This window comes from Zea mays, chromosome 1 (genome assembly GCF_902167145.1).
Source record: "Zea mays cultivar B73 chromosome 1, Zm-B73-REFERENCE-NAM-5.0, whole genome shotgun sequence".
Lineage (NCBI taxonomy): Eukaryota > Viridiplantae > Streptophyta > Magnoliopsida > Poales > Poaceae > Zea > Zea mays.
This window is the reverse complement of record NC_050096.1, coordinates 181,908,792-181,928,409: the sequence shown is the minus strand read 5'-3', so window position 1 is coordinate 181,928,409 and position 19,618 is coordinate 181,908,792. Positions and strand designations below refer to the sequence as shown.

General features: G+C 45.1%; 1 protein-coding gene and 1 long non-coding RNA gene across 5 annotated transcripts; both read left to right on the top strand.

The window, feature by feature from the left end:
• The first annotated feature begins 803 nt into the window (after positions 1-803).
• LOC100284970 (uncharacterized) lies at positions 804-1,644 on the top strand. The gene has a single exon (NM_001157865.2). The coding sequence runs from the start codon at positions 889-891 to the stop codon at positions 1,420-1,422; it is 534 nt and encodes a 177-aa protein (NP_001151337.1). The 5' UTR covers positions 804-888; the 3' UTR covers positions 1,423-1,644.
• Positions 1,645-9,438: 7,794 nt separating this feature from the next.
• Positions 9,439-12,234, top strand: LOC103640642 (uncharacterized). Of its 4 annotated transcripts, none has more exons than XR_002266263.3 (9): positions 9,445-9,648; positions 9,932-10,097; positions 10,180-10,254; positions 10,480-10,824; positions 10,899-10,979; positions 11,237-11,288; positions 11,371-11,414; positions 11,505-11,586; positions 11,801-12,234. It is a non-coding gene; the product is annotated as an uncharacterized lncRNA (long non-coding RNA). The 4 variants fall into 4 exon arrangements; XR_002266264.1 differs by having other exon boundaries at positions 9,636-9,833; XR_002266265.3 differs by lacking the exon at positions 11,371-11,414 and having other exon boundaries at positions 9,439-9,648.
• The last annotated feature ends 7,384 nt before the right edge of the window (positions 12,235-19,618 follow it).

Here is a 19,618-nt window from a genome sequence, read left to right as displayed (position 1 = left end):
CGAGGTCAGGGAGCCATGGCCATCGCAGCGCACGTTCTCGGGCAACCGCCGTCGTCGCATGCGCTATCGCTAATGAATCAGGATAGGGCGTGAAAAACTGAACCCTAGCACTCCGGGTCTTGTTTTATATACGTCCGAACCTGGTTCGGCTCGACCGGTTTGCACGGTTTGACCTGGGCTTCCTCTAGTTATTAGAAGCTCAGGGCTCTTAACAGTCAAATAAGCACTTGTGTAATTAATATTGATGTGCTGCCAATGCTGTCCTTCAGTCTGGCCTTGTAGCTTAGGATTTGATTTCCATGTCGCGTAGAATTCTACGTACTGAATTCCACCACTGCGTTTAATATAGAATTTTGTGGATACGACGGCAGCCAATCACGCCGCCTACCGTTGCGTTATTGCCTAACTTAATTTGGAGGATCTGGTCTGTGCACGAAGCTTCATATTAGAGGTAATTAATTTTGTCAAAATAATTTCAGCATACTAGTACAGAAAACATATTTGTTGTTGGTATTTTTTATATTTCTACTGGCGCGCGCGCACTTTTATTTATTAACCGCCAAAGAACAAAATTTATAGGTCAGGAAATACTTTACTGTTGCATCCTACACAGGAAATTAACAGTCTGAAATAGGTCGGGAAAGGAAAGAAAGGAACAGCCCAATCTCACTGTCACCCAAAACTGGCGATATGATCGATCCAAGGGTAATTTTGTCATTCCTTCATCCCCGTATAGCCGTATATTTTTCTTCTCCGGCAGCCATAGCCTATAAATATCGCATGCATCCTCCCTAAACTCCTCCACACTACAAACGCATTAAGCTCTTAGCTAGCCCTAGCCACGTACCCACACATCGTAGACAACGCAATTAGCTAGGAATAGCATCCATGGCGTCCGGGGCTGCTGCTTCCTCGGCCCTCTTGCTCCTCGTCGCGGCCTTGGTGGCCACCAGTGCGAGGGCGGCCACATTCACCATCACCAACAACTGCGGCTCGACGGTGTGGCCGGCGGCCACCCCGGTGGGCGGCGGCACGCAGCTTGACCCCGGGCAGACGTGGACCGTGGACGTGCCGGCGGGGACCCAGTCCGGCAGGGTGTGGGGGCGCACGGGGTGCTCCTTCAACGGCGGCAGCGGGAGCTGCCAGACGGGCGACTGCGGCGGCGCACTCTCCTGCACGCTCTCGGGGCAGCCTCCCATGACGCTGGCCGAGTTCACCATCGGCGGCGGCGGCAGCCAGGACTTCTACGACATCTCGGTGATCGACGGCTACAACCTGGCCATGCTCTTCTCGTGCAGCACCGGCGTGACCCTCAACTGCGGCGGGCCCAGCTGCCCAGACGCCTACCTGTTTCCCAGCGACAACACCAAGACCCATGCCTGCAGCGGCAACAGCAACTACCAGGTCACCTTCTGCCCGTGAGATCGCGCGTGCGAGGCAGGCGGCAGTGTGGCCGGACGACGATGCAATATGCAATGCATGCTCCAGCCAACTTCTTTGTTTGCGAATAATAAGTATGTTGTTTGTCCTAGTTTGTTATTAGTGGAGAAATAAAAAAAAGTAGACAATCGAATAAGACGATGATGTTCACCCGTTAGATAATGTAACTTCGATGAGTTTGATCTATATATATGTGCTTGCAAAACATAGAGGACGTGTATGGTCTGAGAACTTTCCGTTTAATGCATGTAGGTCTGTAAAAAAAGTTCAAGCTTGACGAGACGGCTTGGTCTGGCTGCAGGTCAGCATGGCTCAACGCTTAGGACGCGCCAACTGTTCGGTCGCGAGCTAGATCGTGGCTCAATTTAATAATAATTTATTATTATATAAATTTCTAATTAGCATATAGTGTCAATATCAAATAGATGACTATTTGATTCGTTTATGTTGTGTGAGATTACTACACAAAATTAATCTATTTTCTATATTATATTAGTACTGATTTAAAATATGTAACTTAAACATATATATATGGAAATTACTATTTTATTATTTAAAATATGTCAAGTTCGGAGGATCCAAACAACATAGCATGCCAAGTTTGGAGACTAACTAAAACGTGAATATAGTCTCACTAAACAATATTGTCTCCCTAAACAATATTGTATAAGTTTCTATGGGGACTGGTCCCACACTACCGGAACCGGACGCTTTATCGAGTGTCTGAAACACTCGGCAAAGCCTGAAAAACACTCGGCAAAGTATTTGCCGGGTGTGACACTCGGCAAAGAGAGCTCGGCGAACAGTATATCGGCAATGGCTTCTTTGCCGAGTACTTTTTCGGATACTCGGCAAAGAAAAGCCGCCGTCACGACGGCTTGTAACGGAGAAGGCACCTTTGTCGAGTGTTCTAGGTGACACTCGACAAAGAGATTATCGGCCTACACTCGGCAAAGGGGCCACCAGCGGGGCCATTTGTCAGTTTCTTTGCCAAGTGCGCTAGGAGGCACTCGGCAAAGCTTGCTTCTTTGCTGAGTGGCAAGGTCACAGCACTCGACAAAGAGGCTTTACAGGTGCCCAGGTGTTCCTTCTATGCCGAGTGATATGACACTGACACTCGGCAAAGAACCTCTTTGCCGAGTGTTACACTCGGCAAAGTGACCAGTACACACCTTTTTAATTTATTTTTTCTATTCCATCCAAACAAACAAAAGATATCATATATACATCACACATATCACATAATCATCACAGATATCACATATGCATCACATATCTCACAAACACCATAAATCAAACAAGTTCTCACATCATTACCAACATGTTCGGACACAAACATAAGTATCCAACATTGAAGAACATAAGTCTCAAGTATCTCACAAAGCATTACCAACATCTAACAAGTTCAGACTCGGTTATCTCACAAAGTATGAACAACACTAAGAAAGAGATTGCACAGAGAAGATATTGCCCCTAACAAGTTCATCGAGGTGGGCAGCTGGACTGGTGCGGCGATGGGCTGGGCGATCCATGAGGGTTATTGGATGTCGTCGCAGATTGTCCCTGGACAGAGAAGAGATTGCATGTGTTATACCAGATGCATTACCAATATCTAACTAGAAATTTCATACTCACAGGAGTATGGAACTGAGCAGGGTCAACTGTAGGGAACAATGGAGGTGGTGGAGCGAAATCCTGTGTGGCGCAAAGACTCTGCATGTACTTGAACATCTCCGCCATCCTTGCCTCCATCTCCTGACGTTCCCTCCTCTCTGTTTCTAGCTGGGTCTGTAATATTCCAAGCCATTGTTATAGTAACTCAAAGAGAAGGTATATAACTCAAGGAATGACGTGTTACAAAAGCACTAACCTCGAGTTGTTGTATGCAATGATGTGAGCTGTCCTGCCGAGGACGTATGGCTGGGCTCGAGCTCGTGCTACTTGCTCGCACCTGAGACAGAGTGGGAGTGGATGACGAATCGATTGCCCCGTCGGCAACCCAGTACCGCCCATGTCTCTTGCCTCCTCCGACACTCATGAGGACATCGGGGTCGATCTGCTCAATCATCGAATCGTATTCTGGCTCATGGACCTCCCGTGCCATGGCGGTGTAGTCATGAAGGCGGCTCTAGACGACGAGGTTGATGTACGCATTGGGGCCGTCATTCGGGTTGTAGGTGACGTCGGACGTCGCCTAGCCCTTATGGGCCATAGCATAGGCCGAGAAGTTGGAGCAAGGCTGACCACCATGTGACGCCGACTGCAAGAAAACCAACGAGATAGTTAGAAATAATATTTAATCCAGTGTTATATACCTAAATAAAAAAGAGGGCGTACCCATGCTTCTGCATATTAGCCTAGGCTGTGGCTGCCTTGGTGGTGGGAGGGACCTTGCATCATCAGACGTCGTTCCCGGCTAGCGTTCTGCGCCTAATCCCACTCAGGCGAGCACCACCTATCCACCATCTTCTCCCAGCACAGAGGATGTGTGGCGCACCAATATGGAATCATCTACAAAGTAAACACGTACACTGCATATCAAAAGATAAAAATAAGGAAAAATTAAAGTATTGTATTTACCTGCAAGTACTGGTCCCTGGTCAACGACATGGTTCGGGCTTGCTGCTTGGTCACCTTCTCCCAAAGGACGGAGTCGTGGTAGGTGACGATGGCCTAGATTCGTGCCTTGTAGTGCATGTCCACGACGAGCTTCTTACAGCTCGTAGTGGCCACCACATCGGCCCTAGCCTCGTATCCAGCCTCGCATCTGAAGAAATCATGCATACAAAGACGATGTATCCATACATTATTTCAAGAATGTGCAACGAATGCAACATATTTTACATTACAGTAAGACTTACCCATAGCTCTTTCTTCACCCGCTCCGCCTTGTTGTTGAATTCCCTGTCGTCCCGGTCTACTGCATCAGGGGCGACGACGTAGTGGTCGAAGGTGTAGGCTGGGCCCATCACTCCGGCGTACTCAACCAGTCCAGGGAAGTGTTCCTTGCACAGCAGGCCGAGGATGCCATTAGGGTTGCGACCATGACCCCCAACATTCTCCACAACCATCCAAGACCTGTCCAAGTGATAAATAAAAAGTCTTATTTATATTATGATTTTGAACACATAATATGAACAAGCATGGAGAACATAAAGTTACATGCCTCTCCCCATCCTGCCGAATCAGCGGCCCCCTGTCCCGAAGTATGGGATGCTGAGGGAGACTCGCGGGACCTCGCAGGTAGACGTTCCTCGAACCTGAGGCGCCAGAACCTCAGGCGTCCTGCTGAGCGTCATCGTCGTTCTGTTGCGCCGCCTGTTGCTGGACATCGTCGTCCTGCTGCTCCATGTGCTGCTGGACGTCGTTGTCCTGCTGTGCCTCCTCCACCGTCATGCTCCTCCTCCCCCTCCTCCTCCTCAGCCAACCGCCCACCATCTTTGTCCAACAACCTGCCATTAAGAGTAAACAAATAAGCACATATAAAAATATGTATTTAGAAACAGGTGTGAAATAAAAAAACTATAGCATTACATCGATTAAAAATAATCTTCATATGTGTCAGGGTTAGCCGGATCATAACTCTCATCATCACTATCAACCATTTCATAGTCAACACCATCTGAAGGCGCAAGTTCGTCATTAATGCCATTGCCTTCAAGTATTACTAAGTCATTCTTATTTTGCACCTCATCATCCTCCTCATCAACAACCATTTCAATATCTACTTCCATTCTGATAGCTTCGGTTAAGTCTATCTCAAATTGCCCTTCTAGCCCATCTTCTTGGAAGGACTCTCCATCATATGTGTCTAGGTCTAAGTTATAATCTTCATCGTTTGGAACAGGTAATCTACCGTGCGGCGATACCTTATACACAACATCCCAACCATTAAGATGTTCTTTTGTTTAGCATGCATATGAAAGATAATACATTTGAATATCACTGGAATAAGAGGTTTGGAACCATGAAAATTGAGTTCATATATTTCTTCGATTCGTCCAAAATAATCAACCTCGTCAAGGCCAGGCGTAAAGACTCTAGAACACGTTGTTTTTTGATTGGGCCGACTTGGTCGTAGTTTGTTGTGCGAAAATGATATCCATTGACGTCATTACCCAGAATATTTCTTGACCCTATAAGCAAAGTCGTTGGCTACTTGTCTCAACTCGGCACTCATAGACGGATCTATTTGGCCCTACAAGTATTCGCAAGTTAAAAGACGCTAAATTGAGTTCATAGACGGATCTCTTTGACAAACTAAGCACGTACCTTAAGTTTGAACCAGGAAATGAAATCGGGCAATCCATTTCTCGCACCCTTTATAAGAAGAGTATCATATTCCTGTGGAGTTGTGTCCCTTGATCGATGCTAGAATTCATGAAGAAATTGTTCCATGTATGGCATCACCTCTTCAAGGTTGGTCAATACATATAGCATGATATGCCACCACTCTTCATGTGTCAAGGTCTTGGTGGTCGAACCACTTGCGCTTCCGAGTTGGCCTCCAAATATGCTGAGGTTCGATTCATTGCCGCTATCATTGTAACGAGGGGGTGGATTATGCACGCTCGATAGTTTGTCACCATAATAAGTTGTTGTGAAGTTTGACACCTCCTCTAGAATGTATGCCTCTGCAATGTAAGCCTCGATTTTGCATTCATTTCTACATTTCTTTCGAATAGTCTTTAGACATCTCTCGATTGGATAGCACCAACGTCCCTGCATGGGCCCCCCATTCGTGCCTTATAGGGGAGATGAAGAATCAAATGCTGCATTGGATTGAAGATTCTGGGTGGAGATATCTTCTCAAGCTTACACAGTAACACGGGTGCTAATCTTTCCAAGTCTGCAATCACGGTCTGAGATAACTCTTTTGCACAAAGCTGGCGGAAGAAATAGCTCAACTCTGAAAGCGCTAGCCAGACATTATCTAGGACATAGCCTCGAACCGTTGCAGGAAGAATCCGTTCAATTCATATGTGGAAGTCATGACTCTTCATCCCTAAGACTCGCAGAGTAGATAAGTTCACCCCCCCTACTCAGGTTAGCTACATACCCTCAGGGAACATCAACATCTTGATCCACTGAAGTACTTCCTTCCTCTAGGCCCTACTTAGGACGAAATCGGCCTTAGGCCTTCTCCATGTCTTTCCAACACTAGGTGGCTTCATCTCTTGGTTTGGTCTATCACATAACGCTGTCAGATTCACTCTTGCCTTTACGTTATCCTTTGACTTATCAGGAATGTCCATAATTATTACCCAAAGTGCCTCGGCAACATTCTTTTTAGTGTGCATCACGCCAATGTTGTGTGGAAGGAGCAGGTCGTCATAATAGGGGAGCCGAGTCAAGCCCGACTTATGTGTCCACATATGCTGCTCACCACATCCAACAAAACCACCTTCTGTATTGGCCACGAGCCCATCTATCTGTTGACGAATTTTGGCACCAGTCATCATTGCAGGTGGGCGGTCTGTCACTACGACACCTTTCGTGAAGTTCTTGATGTCTAGGCGGAATGGATGGTCAGGAGGGAGAAATTGTCGATGTTTATCGAACGACGAATATTTGCCACCCTTTTTCAACCAAATGAACCTAAGAGTTTCCTTGCAAACTAGGCATGGGAACTTACCGCGAACACACCAGGTGCAGAATAGCCCATACGTCGGTAAGCCATGCATGGAGTACTGGTACTAAACATGCATTTTGAAGTTTGTCTTCGTAGCTCGGTCATATGTCCATACCCCTTCCTCCCAAGCATGTACCAATTCATCGATCAAAGGCTCCATGTACACGCCCATTTTATTCCCCAGGTATCCGGGAATTATCAACGACACAAATATATTCTGCCTTTGAAAGCACATGTCGGGGGGAGATTGATTGGGATAACAAACACGGGCCAACATGTGTACGAGGCAACGCTCATTCCATAGGAATTGAATCCATCTTTGGCCAGCGCAACACGTACATTGCGAGCCTCTTCGGCTTTCTCACGGTGAATGACATCAAAGTGTTTCCATGCCTCACAATCAGATGTGTGTACCATCTTATCAGGATTGTATCGTTTTCTATTTTTGTGCCATGTCATCTGTTTCGCGGATTCCTCGGTCATCTATAGACGCTAGATCCTCGGTATGAACGGAAGGTGGTGTAGGATTGTCAAGGGGATGTCGAGCTGCCTCTTCTGTCCATCACCAGAGTCTACCTCCATGAACCTAAACGATTTACACTTCGGACAATACTTTGCCTCCGCGTATTATTTCCTAAATAGCACGCAGCCCTTCAGACAAGCATGTATCTGCTCATACATCATCTTGAGTGCACGAAGGAGTTTCCATGCCTCGTACATGCTCTTTGGCGGAATGTGATCCTCCGGAGGCAGGCTACCAATAACCGTCAACAAGCCATCGAATGCGTCTCGACTCATGATGTACTGCGACTTGAACGCCATTACACGCCCAATGGCATCCAGTTGAGAAACCTTTGTCATGCCATGAAGGGGCTTCTGTGCCACGTCAAATATGTCTTAGAACGCCTTTGTAGTCGGCTCTAGCTCGTCATCCGTACATCCTCCGGCGTATTGTGCCTCATGATAGTCGTTCAACATATTCGCTACCCCCGCATCAGCATCATAATGCTCGACGTGTTGTCTCAGCACCTCCTCTCTCATACGATGCACTTCACCATAAAAGATCCACCGAGTATAGCCTGGCGTAAATCCATTCTTCCAAATATGTTCTACCATGGCCTTCTTTGATTTTCTTTTCCGGTTGGCACATTTGCTGCATGGGCATGGGACTAGACTTGCTCCTTTAGCAGCTTCGCCATATGTCTGTTCCACAAAATCATCGGTCTTTCTAATCCATTCAGGGGTGACATCATTCCTTCCTACACGGCCTGTGTACATCCACTCACGGTCCTCCATCCTATAACATATATAACCGAGTATAGTTTAATATAAACATGTAATCCCACTACACGACGGTTGATCTTTAGCGACCCTTATTAGGTACCAACTGTTGGTTGCTAAAGGTTAGGAACCGACGGTCAGTCGCTAAATCCTTTTGTAGCAACGGTCCGTTGGTCGCTAAAAGTCTAGAAATTTAACAACTTATGGTTGGTCGCTATAGATGTCGTCGGGGACTAGCGGTGGGTCGCTATAGAGCAAGGATCACTATCAAATCTTATAGCCTGAACGTGCCTGTAGATGTTAGTGACTAAAAATTAATTAAAACAAGTAAACATTGATCGCTAAATTGCGTGGTGATTTATTTTTTTAATATTGCTTGTATGTTTATTTCATGGTTTATTTATGTATGGACATGACTATAGTATGCAACTGTGTTCTTTGTGCTTATATGATATTAGATTCGAGTTGAAAGTCGTTTCAAATGTTTATTATTTATTTTCATTCGTAATAATTTATTCAAATACTTATTATTTATTTGGTAAAATTTTATGAATTTTTGAGTAATTTAAAAATGCATTTCGAAATAAATAAAAAAAAGAAAACCCTCCCTACACTACACCAAAATCATACACTTCCTACGGTTTTTTTAACTTCCTACAGCTTTTATAACAAACCGTAGGAAATAAATAACTTCCGAGATGCAACTGGTAGCTTTAGGAAATAAACATAACTTCCTACGGTATTTTATAAAAGCTGTAGGAAGTTAGCTTTCACATGCTGACCCGTGTGTGCGGTTAAGCGAGCCGCTAACTTCCTACGGCTGCCTCTAGGAAGTTAGCATGGGCAACTAACTTCCTACAACCTCCTCTAGGAAGTTAGCTTTTAGTTGCTGATCCACGGGTGCGGTCAAACGAGCCGCTAACTTCCTACGACCGCCTATAGGAAGTTACCCGTGTGTTTTATAGGAGTAAAATATAGAAGAGAATGTAAAATATAGAAGAGAATTGTAACATAGAAAATTAAGGAGGAATAAAATAACAAAAGAATTAGAAAGCCAGATAATAGAGCAGGCTCGAGTTGTGTACGGCTACGGCCCACTAGGCATGATCGACCCAACAGAACGACGGTGGAACCCTGGTCTCCTCCCTCTTCACCCGCAGCTGCACTGCAGCACACGCGCCACCGAAGCGCTCTGCCCACCTCGCTCCCCTCCAGTGGCCGCCAGCGCGGCTCAGCGGTCCATCCTCCTGACGCCACCTGCAACGGCGTCAGGCGGTGATCCATTCCAACTCGCGGTAAGCTCTACCCGTCTCGCTTGGGTTGCTCGAGACCACCAAGTCCATGCCTAAACCCAACCTTTTTTCCATTATATTTATATGTACAATACTACAATTTCAAGTCCATCCGGATAGTCCTGGTTGGATTTTTTCGATACTCTGCATAGCACCGATCCGACTCATCTCTATTTCGATTCCATCCGGTTTGGCTCATTTTTTTAATCGAGTGTGTTGTAGTCTTGTACCCTAATGTCGTGGAGTGCTACCGAAGTACTGATAGCAATCACTTTAATTTCATTAGCTCCGTCCTGGCAATCACTTTGGGAAGGTGGTCAGTGGAATAGCTTTGCTTAAAAAGCTTGAAGCAGTTGGTAGTGAAACTGGAAATCCTTCTTATCAAGTGAAAATTGTAGACTGTGGTGAAGTTTCCAACACAAATTCTCAGGATCCGCTAAAGGGAGATAAAGGTATAAATAGATTAATACAATGTACAGCTGCAAATATTTTTATGTTCTTTCTGCTTATCTTTCTAATTGCCACTTTTTGCAGTAAGCTCAAAGACAGATAACAGCAGTTCAGACAGTGAAAAGGGTGGCCATCGTACCAAGCGTTCCTTACCGAAAGGTAGTAATCTAATTCCATTAGATTTAATGTGTGGGTTACATATTTGCTATCGACATATCCTAGTGGACTAGTTACTTTTGAGTGGCTAATGAAAGATCTCGAAATTACAATTCAGAAGATAGGTATGTCTATTAACTACATTAACATAGCAAAGTTTGTACTGTTCAACTTTGAGTGACTAGTTACTTTTGAGTGGCTAATGCACACCCATTTTTATAAACATAGGAATGATCCAGGTGGAAGCTCCAGGAACAATCCCATTCAGTTTGATGTAAATTTAATGAAACCAGTAAATGTAGATGGCAACATTGGTGGTGATAATGCAGAGGCTAGCATGTCTAGAACTGGTGAAGGAAGGCATCTGCCAAGCAATGAACCTTTGTCCACCAATGGTAAAGATTTAGGTGTGGGTTCTGCAGACAATGGGCAACCTCAACAAATCAGGAAAGGACGTGGTTTTACTCAGAAGTATGGGTATGCACGCCGATATAGGACGCCATCTCCCGAGCGTCCCTCTGTTTGACCCCGCTACGATGGAGGGAGAGATGATAGATGGAACAATTTCAATAGGTAAATTTAAAAATTAGACTATTTATCAAACTTTGACAGATTTGGCATCTGTACTGATTTCCCATCATGTTCAGGTATGAAAGAAATGGTCCTTACAGTAGACGCTCGCCAGTAAGGAGATACCATGGCTCGCCAAGAGCCAATAGCCCATCCAGGTTCGTTAAACTTTAAAGAAACAACATGTTTCTTCCCAACTATTATTTTATCCTTATTTATGTATTGTTTAATTCCATAGGGTATAATAGTATAAGTTTGTTTTTAGGATCCAATCTGCTCATTGTAAATAGTCAGTTGGAAGCCATTGCTAATTGGTTGTAATTCCTAAATTATTCAAACTATTATTATTCTACGTCGATGCCAATGCCCAACGCCCAACGTCATTTCCTAATAAGATTGTTTTCATCTGTTGTAGTACTACCCAAGCCTCAACCGTTCAAAGTGTTGCTCGAAGGGGATATGTACAGGTAATGCATCCATCGTACTGTTGATTTAGCCATCCCAACCTGCAAATAACCTTTGCATATTCTGTTTGACATTTTTACATAGTGTTTTCTTTAAATGAAACCGACTCATACTACTCGGCCTACACAGTGAGTATACTTTATTTCATCTTGTCGTAATTTCATACTGTTTGGTGATTTATACAAGCCTTCTTATGAAAAAAAACTTGATCACTGAAGGTGCCCATTCTGCAAAACGCCCAATTATGCTGTGGAGTATCGTGGCATCAAAACAAAGGAGTAAAGGAGCATAGAGCAGTTTGTAAGTCTTATATTTTAAATGCTTGCATCTTTCATTTATGCATGTCCAGCTTCTATGCAGCCTTTAGACTGCAATCTGTATTTGTTGTAGCTTATGCATAACATATTGCAGGAAGAACAGAAAGTCATACCATCTTCTTTGGTCGTTTCTGGTGCTAGCATACCTTCTGGTTAACATATCATGTTACTTATTGCAATTATCACTTGTCTTGCAGACAGACAATTGAAAAAGAGAATTGATCTTTTTTATGGGCGAAGTGTTGAAGATGGCTTTGGTGAAGGAAATGTCTTGTTAGCATCAAGTAAGTGGCGACATCACAACCCCTACAAGCTTGTGCCTTAAAACAAGAGGATACAAGAAGTTGGAGTGCTTTTGTGAAGGCTTTTACGAATCACTTGAAGTGTTAGTACTTTTGTGAATGATTTTGTAAAGTGTTTGCAAATATGTGCAAAACATAATAACATGTGTAGGTTTTGTGAATGATTTTGTTGTGGTGCTTGTTGATGGTTTATGTGATGTGGATCTACCATTGTGCAATACTAATTAAATTTGTATATCTATGTGATTATGTGTATAAAAATTGGTGATTTGTGATGCTTTTGTATATATAACAGTTGTTGAATGCTAATTAATGGTATATTATCATTATTAACGACTATAACTAGGGGCAACTTTTTGTTGGTTGCTAAAAGTATAGTACAACGACTCACGATTGGTTGCTAAATCTATAGTACAACAACCCACGGTTGGTCGTTAAATATACAATATTAGCAACGGGCGGTCGGTCGCTAAAAAGATGTCGGTCGCTAAAGCCTTTAGCGACGGCACTTACAGCGACCATCCTTATGGGTCACTAAAAGTTTTTAGCGACCAACCGTAGGTCGCTGAAGGCCGTTTTAGCAACCAATCGTAGGTCGCTGTAAGTGAACCGTCGTGTAGTGTCCATGTATACTACGAAAATAGATGTTATAGTTTAATATAAACATGTATATAATCTATGACCATGCTGCGGAAATAGAAGTTGTACCTAGGGTGACGGTGGTAGGTCGGTGCAGTGGCGACGCGTCGCGGTGCACGCAGACCTGCAATGGCTAGGAAAACCTCTGCAAAAAATAAACAAGCATGTCAACAAAAAAATCGGCAGCACTTCCCCTGTACGGGGAGGTTTCCAAAACCTGCAAATGGATTAATAGCACGATGGCTGACACACACATATAAAATCGGCACGATGGATGCAAGTCACATCTAAGCAGCATCCATATCCACCATCACAATATATAGAACTATTTTACTAAACATAGCAAATTCACTAGAATGCCCTAAAACTACCGCTCAAGCATGTGTCACTATAGTATTTTGCCGAGATAGCATAAGTAGGTAACTTATATGTAAAGTTGTGTTGTTATATCTAAATTTGTCTAGAAATTAAAATAGAGGCCTAGGCTTTGCATGAAACAATTTACCACTACATTTTACTACAATAACAATGGTGGTCCTGAATATTTTTGTATTTATTACAGTTAATCATGTAATGAATAATTAATACCCTAAAGAATTACAAACACAAACCTTAAATATGGAGTGAGCCGACGATGGACTAGGAAGGTGGCCGACGACCAGGGAAGGGTGTGGTGGCCGGTGGCGATGAGGGCGTGGCGGTTAGGGACGGGGCGAGCGGCTGGGGAGGGGGCGGCGGCGATGAGGGCGCGCGGCGGTGAGGAGGCACGGTGGTGTGGGTGCGGCGACGGTGTGAGATTGAGTGAGAGTGATGAAGAAAGAAGGCTTTACAGAACACATGTAAGACTTCTTTGCCGAGTGCCACGATCTGGCACTCGGCAAAGATTTTTTTAATTTAAAACATACTTTGCCGAGTGCCCTATATCTGGCACTTTGCAAAGACGTCTTTGCCGAGTGCCAACTGACAAACACTCAGCAAAGAAAGGTTTAATATTTTTAATTATCTTTGCCGAGTGTCCCATGTCTGACACTCGACAAAGAATGTTGTGCCGAGTGCTGTTCTTGGCACTCGGCAAAGTATATTTTTATTTTTTTTTATTTTTTCCCAACCAAACTTTTTGTGGTGTGTTCCTACACTATGTAGACCTATGTGTTCCATTTTTGCACAATTATAAAAGTGTTTGCTATAACTATTAGATTTTGTTCGTTTAATTGAATTTTCTCAGAAAATTCAGATTTGAACTACAAGTCACTCGAAAAATGTAAAACCGTGAATGCAAAAATAATATCCATGTTAGGTAACACAAGTTACGACCGATTTGAGGAGCAGACCGGAATTTTCGAGCACCATGATCACTAAACATGACCGTGAACTTGCCATCAAGTTGTTTAAAAATTGTATAAAACACAAACAAAGTCAGAAAATCATGAAAATTGTCCACATGTGATGATATCATATGTAGAGACTGTGATAAAAATTTGAGAATGTTTTGAGAAAGTTGTGAGGCAGTATGTGTAGAAACCAAACCGGTCTACATTGAAACTCTATGATTTTATGTGTAGGTCACTTAAGTTTCTACACATAGTGTGTCACAACTTTCTCGAAACATTCTCAATTTTTTATCACAACCTCTATATATGATATCATGACATGTGGACAAGTTTCATGATTTTTCTGACTTTGTTTGTGTTTTATACAATTTTTAAACAACTGAATGTTAATTTTTAAACAACTGAATGGCAAGTTCACGTCCATTGTCCATGCATATGCATATCGGGCACTCGGCAAAGCCTTTGCCGAGTGTCGCCCGGTTCTCGGCAAAGAAAAGGCACCGTCACGGCGGCTAGTGACGGAGACTGCGCCTTTGCCGAGTGTACTACACTACCGGAATCAATCGCTTTGCCGAGTGCCTGAAGCACTCGGCGAAGCCTTAAAAACACTCGGCAAAGGCTTTGCCGAGTGTGACACTCGGCAAAGAAGACTCGACAAAGAGTGCATCGGCAAAGGCTTCTTTGCCGAGTGCTTTTTCTCGGGCACTCGGCAAACCTCTTTGCCGAGTGCCAGAGAGCACTCGACAAAGAAAAGCGGCCGTTACGGCGCCGGGTGACGGAGACGGCGACTTTGCCGAGTGCTGCCTGGAAGACACTCGGCAAAGAAGTTATCTTTGTCGAGTGTCTTCCAGACAACACTCAGCAAAGAGCCCGCCAGAGAGGGTCCCCATGTCAGGCTCTTTGCCGAGTGTTCTGTGCGGCACTCGGCAAAGCCGACCTCTTTGCCGAGTGCCAGCGACATAACACTCGGCAAAGAGCCTAAGCCGGTGCCCAGGTCTGTGCTCTTTGCCGCGTGTTATGACCCTGACACTCGGCAAAGCGCCTCTTTGCCGAGTGTTACACTCGGCAAAGTGACCAGTATATACCTTTTTATTTGTTTTTTGTATTCCATCCACACAAACAGAAGATATCACATATATATCACATATATACATCACAGATATCATCACAGACATAAATAGTCAACACAAACATAAAACCGTCACCACAAACATAAATATCCATCACAAACATAAGTGTTCAACACAAGTATCAAACACAAACATAAGTCTCAAACGTCGCAAGGTCTCACATAAGTATCAAACACAAACATAAGTATTATACATAAGTTCTGAAGTCTAAAACAATGAAAACACAACACTCATGGAGGTGGGCGGTTTGACCGGGGATGCGTTGGGTTGAACCCTTCTGGAGGGTTGTTGGATGCCGCTCCAGATTGGCCCTGCACAGAGAAGAGATTGCATGTGTTATACCAGATGCTTTACAAACATCTAACTACAATTTTGATACTCACAGGAGTGTGGAAGAGAGCAGGGTCAACTGGAGGGAACAATGGAGGTGGTGGAGCGATGCCCTGTGCGGCGCCAAGGCTCTGCATGTACTGGAACATCTCCGCCATCCTCTGATGATCTGCCCGGCGCTCCGCCTCCCGCTCCGCCATCATCCTCGCCTATATCTCGTGACGTTCCCTCCTCTCTTCTTCTAGTTGGGGCTGTAATATTACAAGCCAACGTTATAGTAACTCAAAGAGTAGGTATATAACTCAAGGAAGGACGAGTTACAGAAGCACTAACCTCGAGTTGTTGTATGCGATGCTGTGAGCTGTCGTGCCGAGGTCGAATGGCTGGACTCGAGCCCATGCTCCTTGCTCTCACCTGAGACAGAGTGGGAGTGGAGGATGAGTCGATTGCCCCGTCGGCAATCCAGTACCGCCCATGTCTCTTGCCTCCTCCGACCCTCATGAGCACATCGGGGTCGATCGGCTCGGTGCTCGGATCATAGTCTGGGCCATGGACCTCCTGCGCCATGGCGGTGTAGTCATGGAGGCGGCTGTAGACGACGGGGTTGGTGTAGGCCTCGGGCCCGTCATCCGGGTTGTAGGTGACGTCGGACGTCGCCTTACCCTTATGGGCCATAGCATAGGCCGAGAAGGTGGAGTAAGGCCTGCCACCATGTGACGCCGACTGCAACGAAAACCAACGAGATAGTTAGAAATAATATCTAACTTAGTGTTATATATCTAAATAAAAAAGGCGGCATACCCATGCTTCGGCATATTGGCCTAGGCTCCGGCTGCCTTGGTGGTGGGAGGGGCCTTGCATCATCAAACGCTCGTTCCCGGCTAGCTGTGTGCGCCTCGTCCCACTCAACCGAACACCACCTATCCGCCATCTGCTCCCAGCACAGAGGATGTGCGGCGCACCAATGTGGAATCATCTGCAAAGTAAAAACGTAAAGTGCATATCAGAAGATAAAATAAAATTCATGCATGGAGTACTGGTACTAAACATGCATGACTTTACCTGCAGGTACTGCTCCCTGGTCAACGACATGGTTCGGGCTTGAGGTTTGGTCACCTTCTCCCCAAGGACGGAGCCGTGGTAGGTGATGATGGCCTGGATGCGGGCCTCATAGTGCATGTCCACGATGTGCTTCTTACAGCTCGTGGTGGCCACCACATCCGCCCTAGCTTCGTATCCAGCATCGCATCTGAAGAAATCCTGCATACAAAAATGATGTATCCATACATTATTTCAAGAATTTTCAATGAATGCGACATATTTTATATTATACTAAGACTTACCCACAGCTCTTGCTTCACCCACTCCGCCTTGTTATTGAATTCCCTGTCGTCCCGGTCTACTGCATCGGGGGCGACGGCGTAGTGGTCGAAGGTGAAGGCTGGGCCCGTCACTCCGGCGTACTCCACAAGTCCAGGGAAGTGTTCCCTGCACAGCAGGCCGAGGATGTTATTGGGGGGGCGACGATGACCCCCAGCATAATCCAAAACTGTCCAAGACCTGTCCAAGTGATAAATAAAAAGTATTAGTTTATATTATGATTTTGAACACATAATATGAACAAGAATGAAGAACATAAAGTTACATACCTCTCCCCTTCCGGTCGAATCAGCGGTCGTCTGTCCCGAAGTATGGGACGCGGCGGGAGACTCGTGGGGCCTCGCAGGTAGATGCTCCTCGAACTAGAGCCGCCTGAACCTGAGGCATCCTGCTGCTGGTCGTCGTCGTCCTGCTGCTGGTCGTCGTCGTCCTGAGGCGCCGCCTGCTGTTGCGCTGCCTGCTCTGCCTTGTCCTGCTGCGCTGCCTGCTCTGCATCGTCCGCCGTCCTACTCCTCCTCCCCCTCCCCCTCCTCAGGAAACCGCCCACCATATTTGTCCAACAACCTGCAATTAAGAGTAAACAAATAAGCACATATAAAAAGATGTATTTAAAAACAGGTGCGAAATAAAAAGTCATATAGCATTACATCGATTAAAAATAATCTTCATATGTGTCGGGGTTAGTCGGATCATAACTCTCATCATCACTATCAAGCATTTCAATCTCAACACCATCGGAAGACGCAACCTCGTCATTGCCTTCAAGGATTACTAAGTCATTATCATTTTGCACCTCATCATCCTCCTCATCAACAACCATTTCAATATCTACGTCCATTCCGATAGCTTCAGTTAAGTCTATCTCAAATCGCCCTTCTAGCCCATCTTCTTGGAAGAACTCTCCATCATATGTGTCCGGGTCTAAGTTGTAATCTTCATCGTTAGGAACAGGTAACCTCCCATGCGGCGATACCTTATACACAACATCCCAACCCTTAAGATGTTCTTTCGTTTGACACGCATATGGGAGATAATACACTTGTGTGGCCTGTTGGGCCACGATATAGACATCGTCTCCTGCTAAGGTGGAATCTTGTCGAATTTTGACTATCCCAAGATTAGAATGTGTCTGTCTCGTCACTTGAGGGTCAAACCAATGACATTTGAATATCACTGGAGTAAGAGGTTTGGAACCATAAAAATTGAGCTCATATATTTCTTCGATTCGTCCAAAATAATCGACATTGTCAAGGCCCGGCGTAAAGACTCCAGAACACGTTGTTTTCCGATTGGGCCGACTTTTGTCGTAGTGCGTTGTGCGAAAACGGTATCCATTGACGTCATACCCAGAATATTTCTTGACCCTATAAGCAAAGTCGTTGGCTACTTGTCTCAACTCGGCACTCATAGACGGATCTCTTTGGCCCTGCAAGTATTCACAAGTTAAAAGACACTAAATTGAGTTCAAAGACGTATCTCTTTTACAAACTAAACACGTACCTTACGTTTGAACCAGGAAATGAAATCGGGCAACCCATTTCTCGCACCCTTTCTAAGAAGAGCGTCATATTCCTGTGGAGTGGGATCCCTTGATCGACGCCAGAATTCATGAAGAAATTGTTCCATGTATGGCGTCACCTCTTCAAGGTTGGTCAATACGTATAGCATGATATGCCGCCTCTCTTCATGTGTCAGGGTCTTGGTGGTCGAGCCACTTGCGCTTCCGAGTTGGCCTCGAAATATGCTAAGGTTCGATTCATTGTCGCCATCATTGTAACGAGGGGGTGGATTATGCACGCTCGGCAGTTTGTCACCATAATAAGTTGTTGTGAAGTTTGAGACCTCCTCTAGAATGTATGCCTCTGCAATGGAAGCCTCGATTTTGCATTTATTTCTACATTTCTTTCGAATAGTCTTTAGACATCTCTCGATTGGATAGCACCAACGTCCCTACACGGGGCCCCCCCATTCGTGCCTCATAGGGGAGATTAAGAATCAAATGCTGCATTGGATTGAAGAAGCCGGGTGGAAATATCTTCTCAAGCTTACACAGTAACACGGAGGCCAATATTTCCAAGTCTGCAACCACGGTCCGAGATAACTCTTTTGCACAAAGCTGACGGAAGAAATAGCTCAACTCTGAAAGCGCTAGCCAGACATGCTCAGGGACATAGCCTCAAACCATCGCAGGAAGAATCCGTTCAATCCATATGTGGAAGTCATGACTCTTCATCCCTAAGACTCGCATAGTAGATAAGTTCACCCCCCTACTCAGGTTAGATGCATACCCATCAGGGAACATCAACATCTTGATCCACTGAAGTACTTCCTTCCTCTGGGCCCTGCTTAGGACGAAATCGGCCTTAGGCCTTCTCCACGTCTTTCCACCACTTGGCGGCTTCATCTCTAGTTTTGGTCTATCATATAACGCTGCCAGATCCACTCTTGCCTTCACATTATCCTTTGACTTATCAGGAATGTCCATAATTGTTGCCCACAGTGCCTCGGCAACATTCTTTTCAGTGTGCATCATGTCAATGTTGTGTGGAAGGAGCAGGTCATCATAATAGGGGAGCCGAGTCAAGCCAGACTTATGTGTCCACAAATGCTGCTCACCATATCCCACAAAACCACCTTCTGTATTGGCCACGAGCCCATCTATCTGTTGACGAATTTTGGCACCAGTCATCGTTGTAGGTGGGCGGTCTGTCACTACGACACCTTTCGTAAAGTTCTTGATGTCTAGGCGGAATGGATGGTCAGCAGGAAGAGATTGTCGATGTTTATCGAAGGACGAATATTTGCCACCCTTTTTCAACCAAATGAACCTGAGAGCTTCCTTGCAAACTGGGCATGGGAAGTTACCGTGAACACACCAGACACAGAATAGCCCATACGCCGGT

What these genes read in the sequence shown, in the direction of transcription:
- LOC100284970 (NM_001157865.2), top strand. Translation starts at nt 889, where the DNA reads ATGGCGTCCGGGGCTGCTGCTTCCTCGGCCCTCTTGCTCCTCGTCGCG.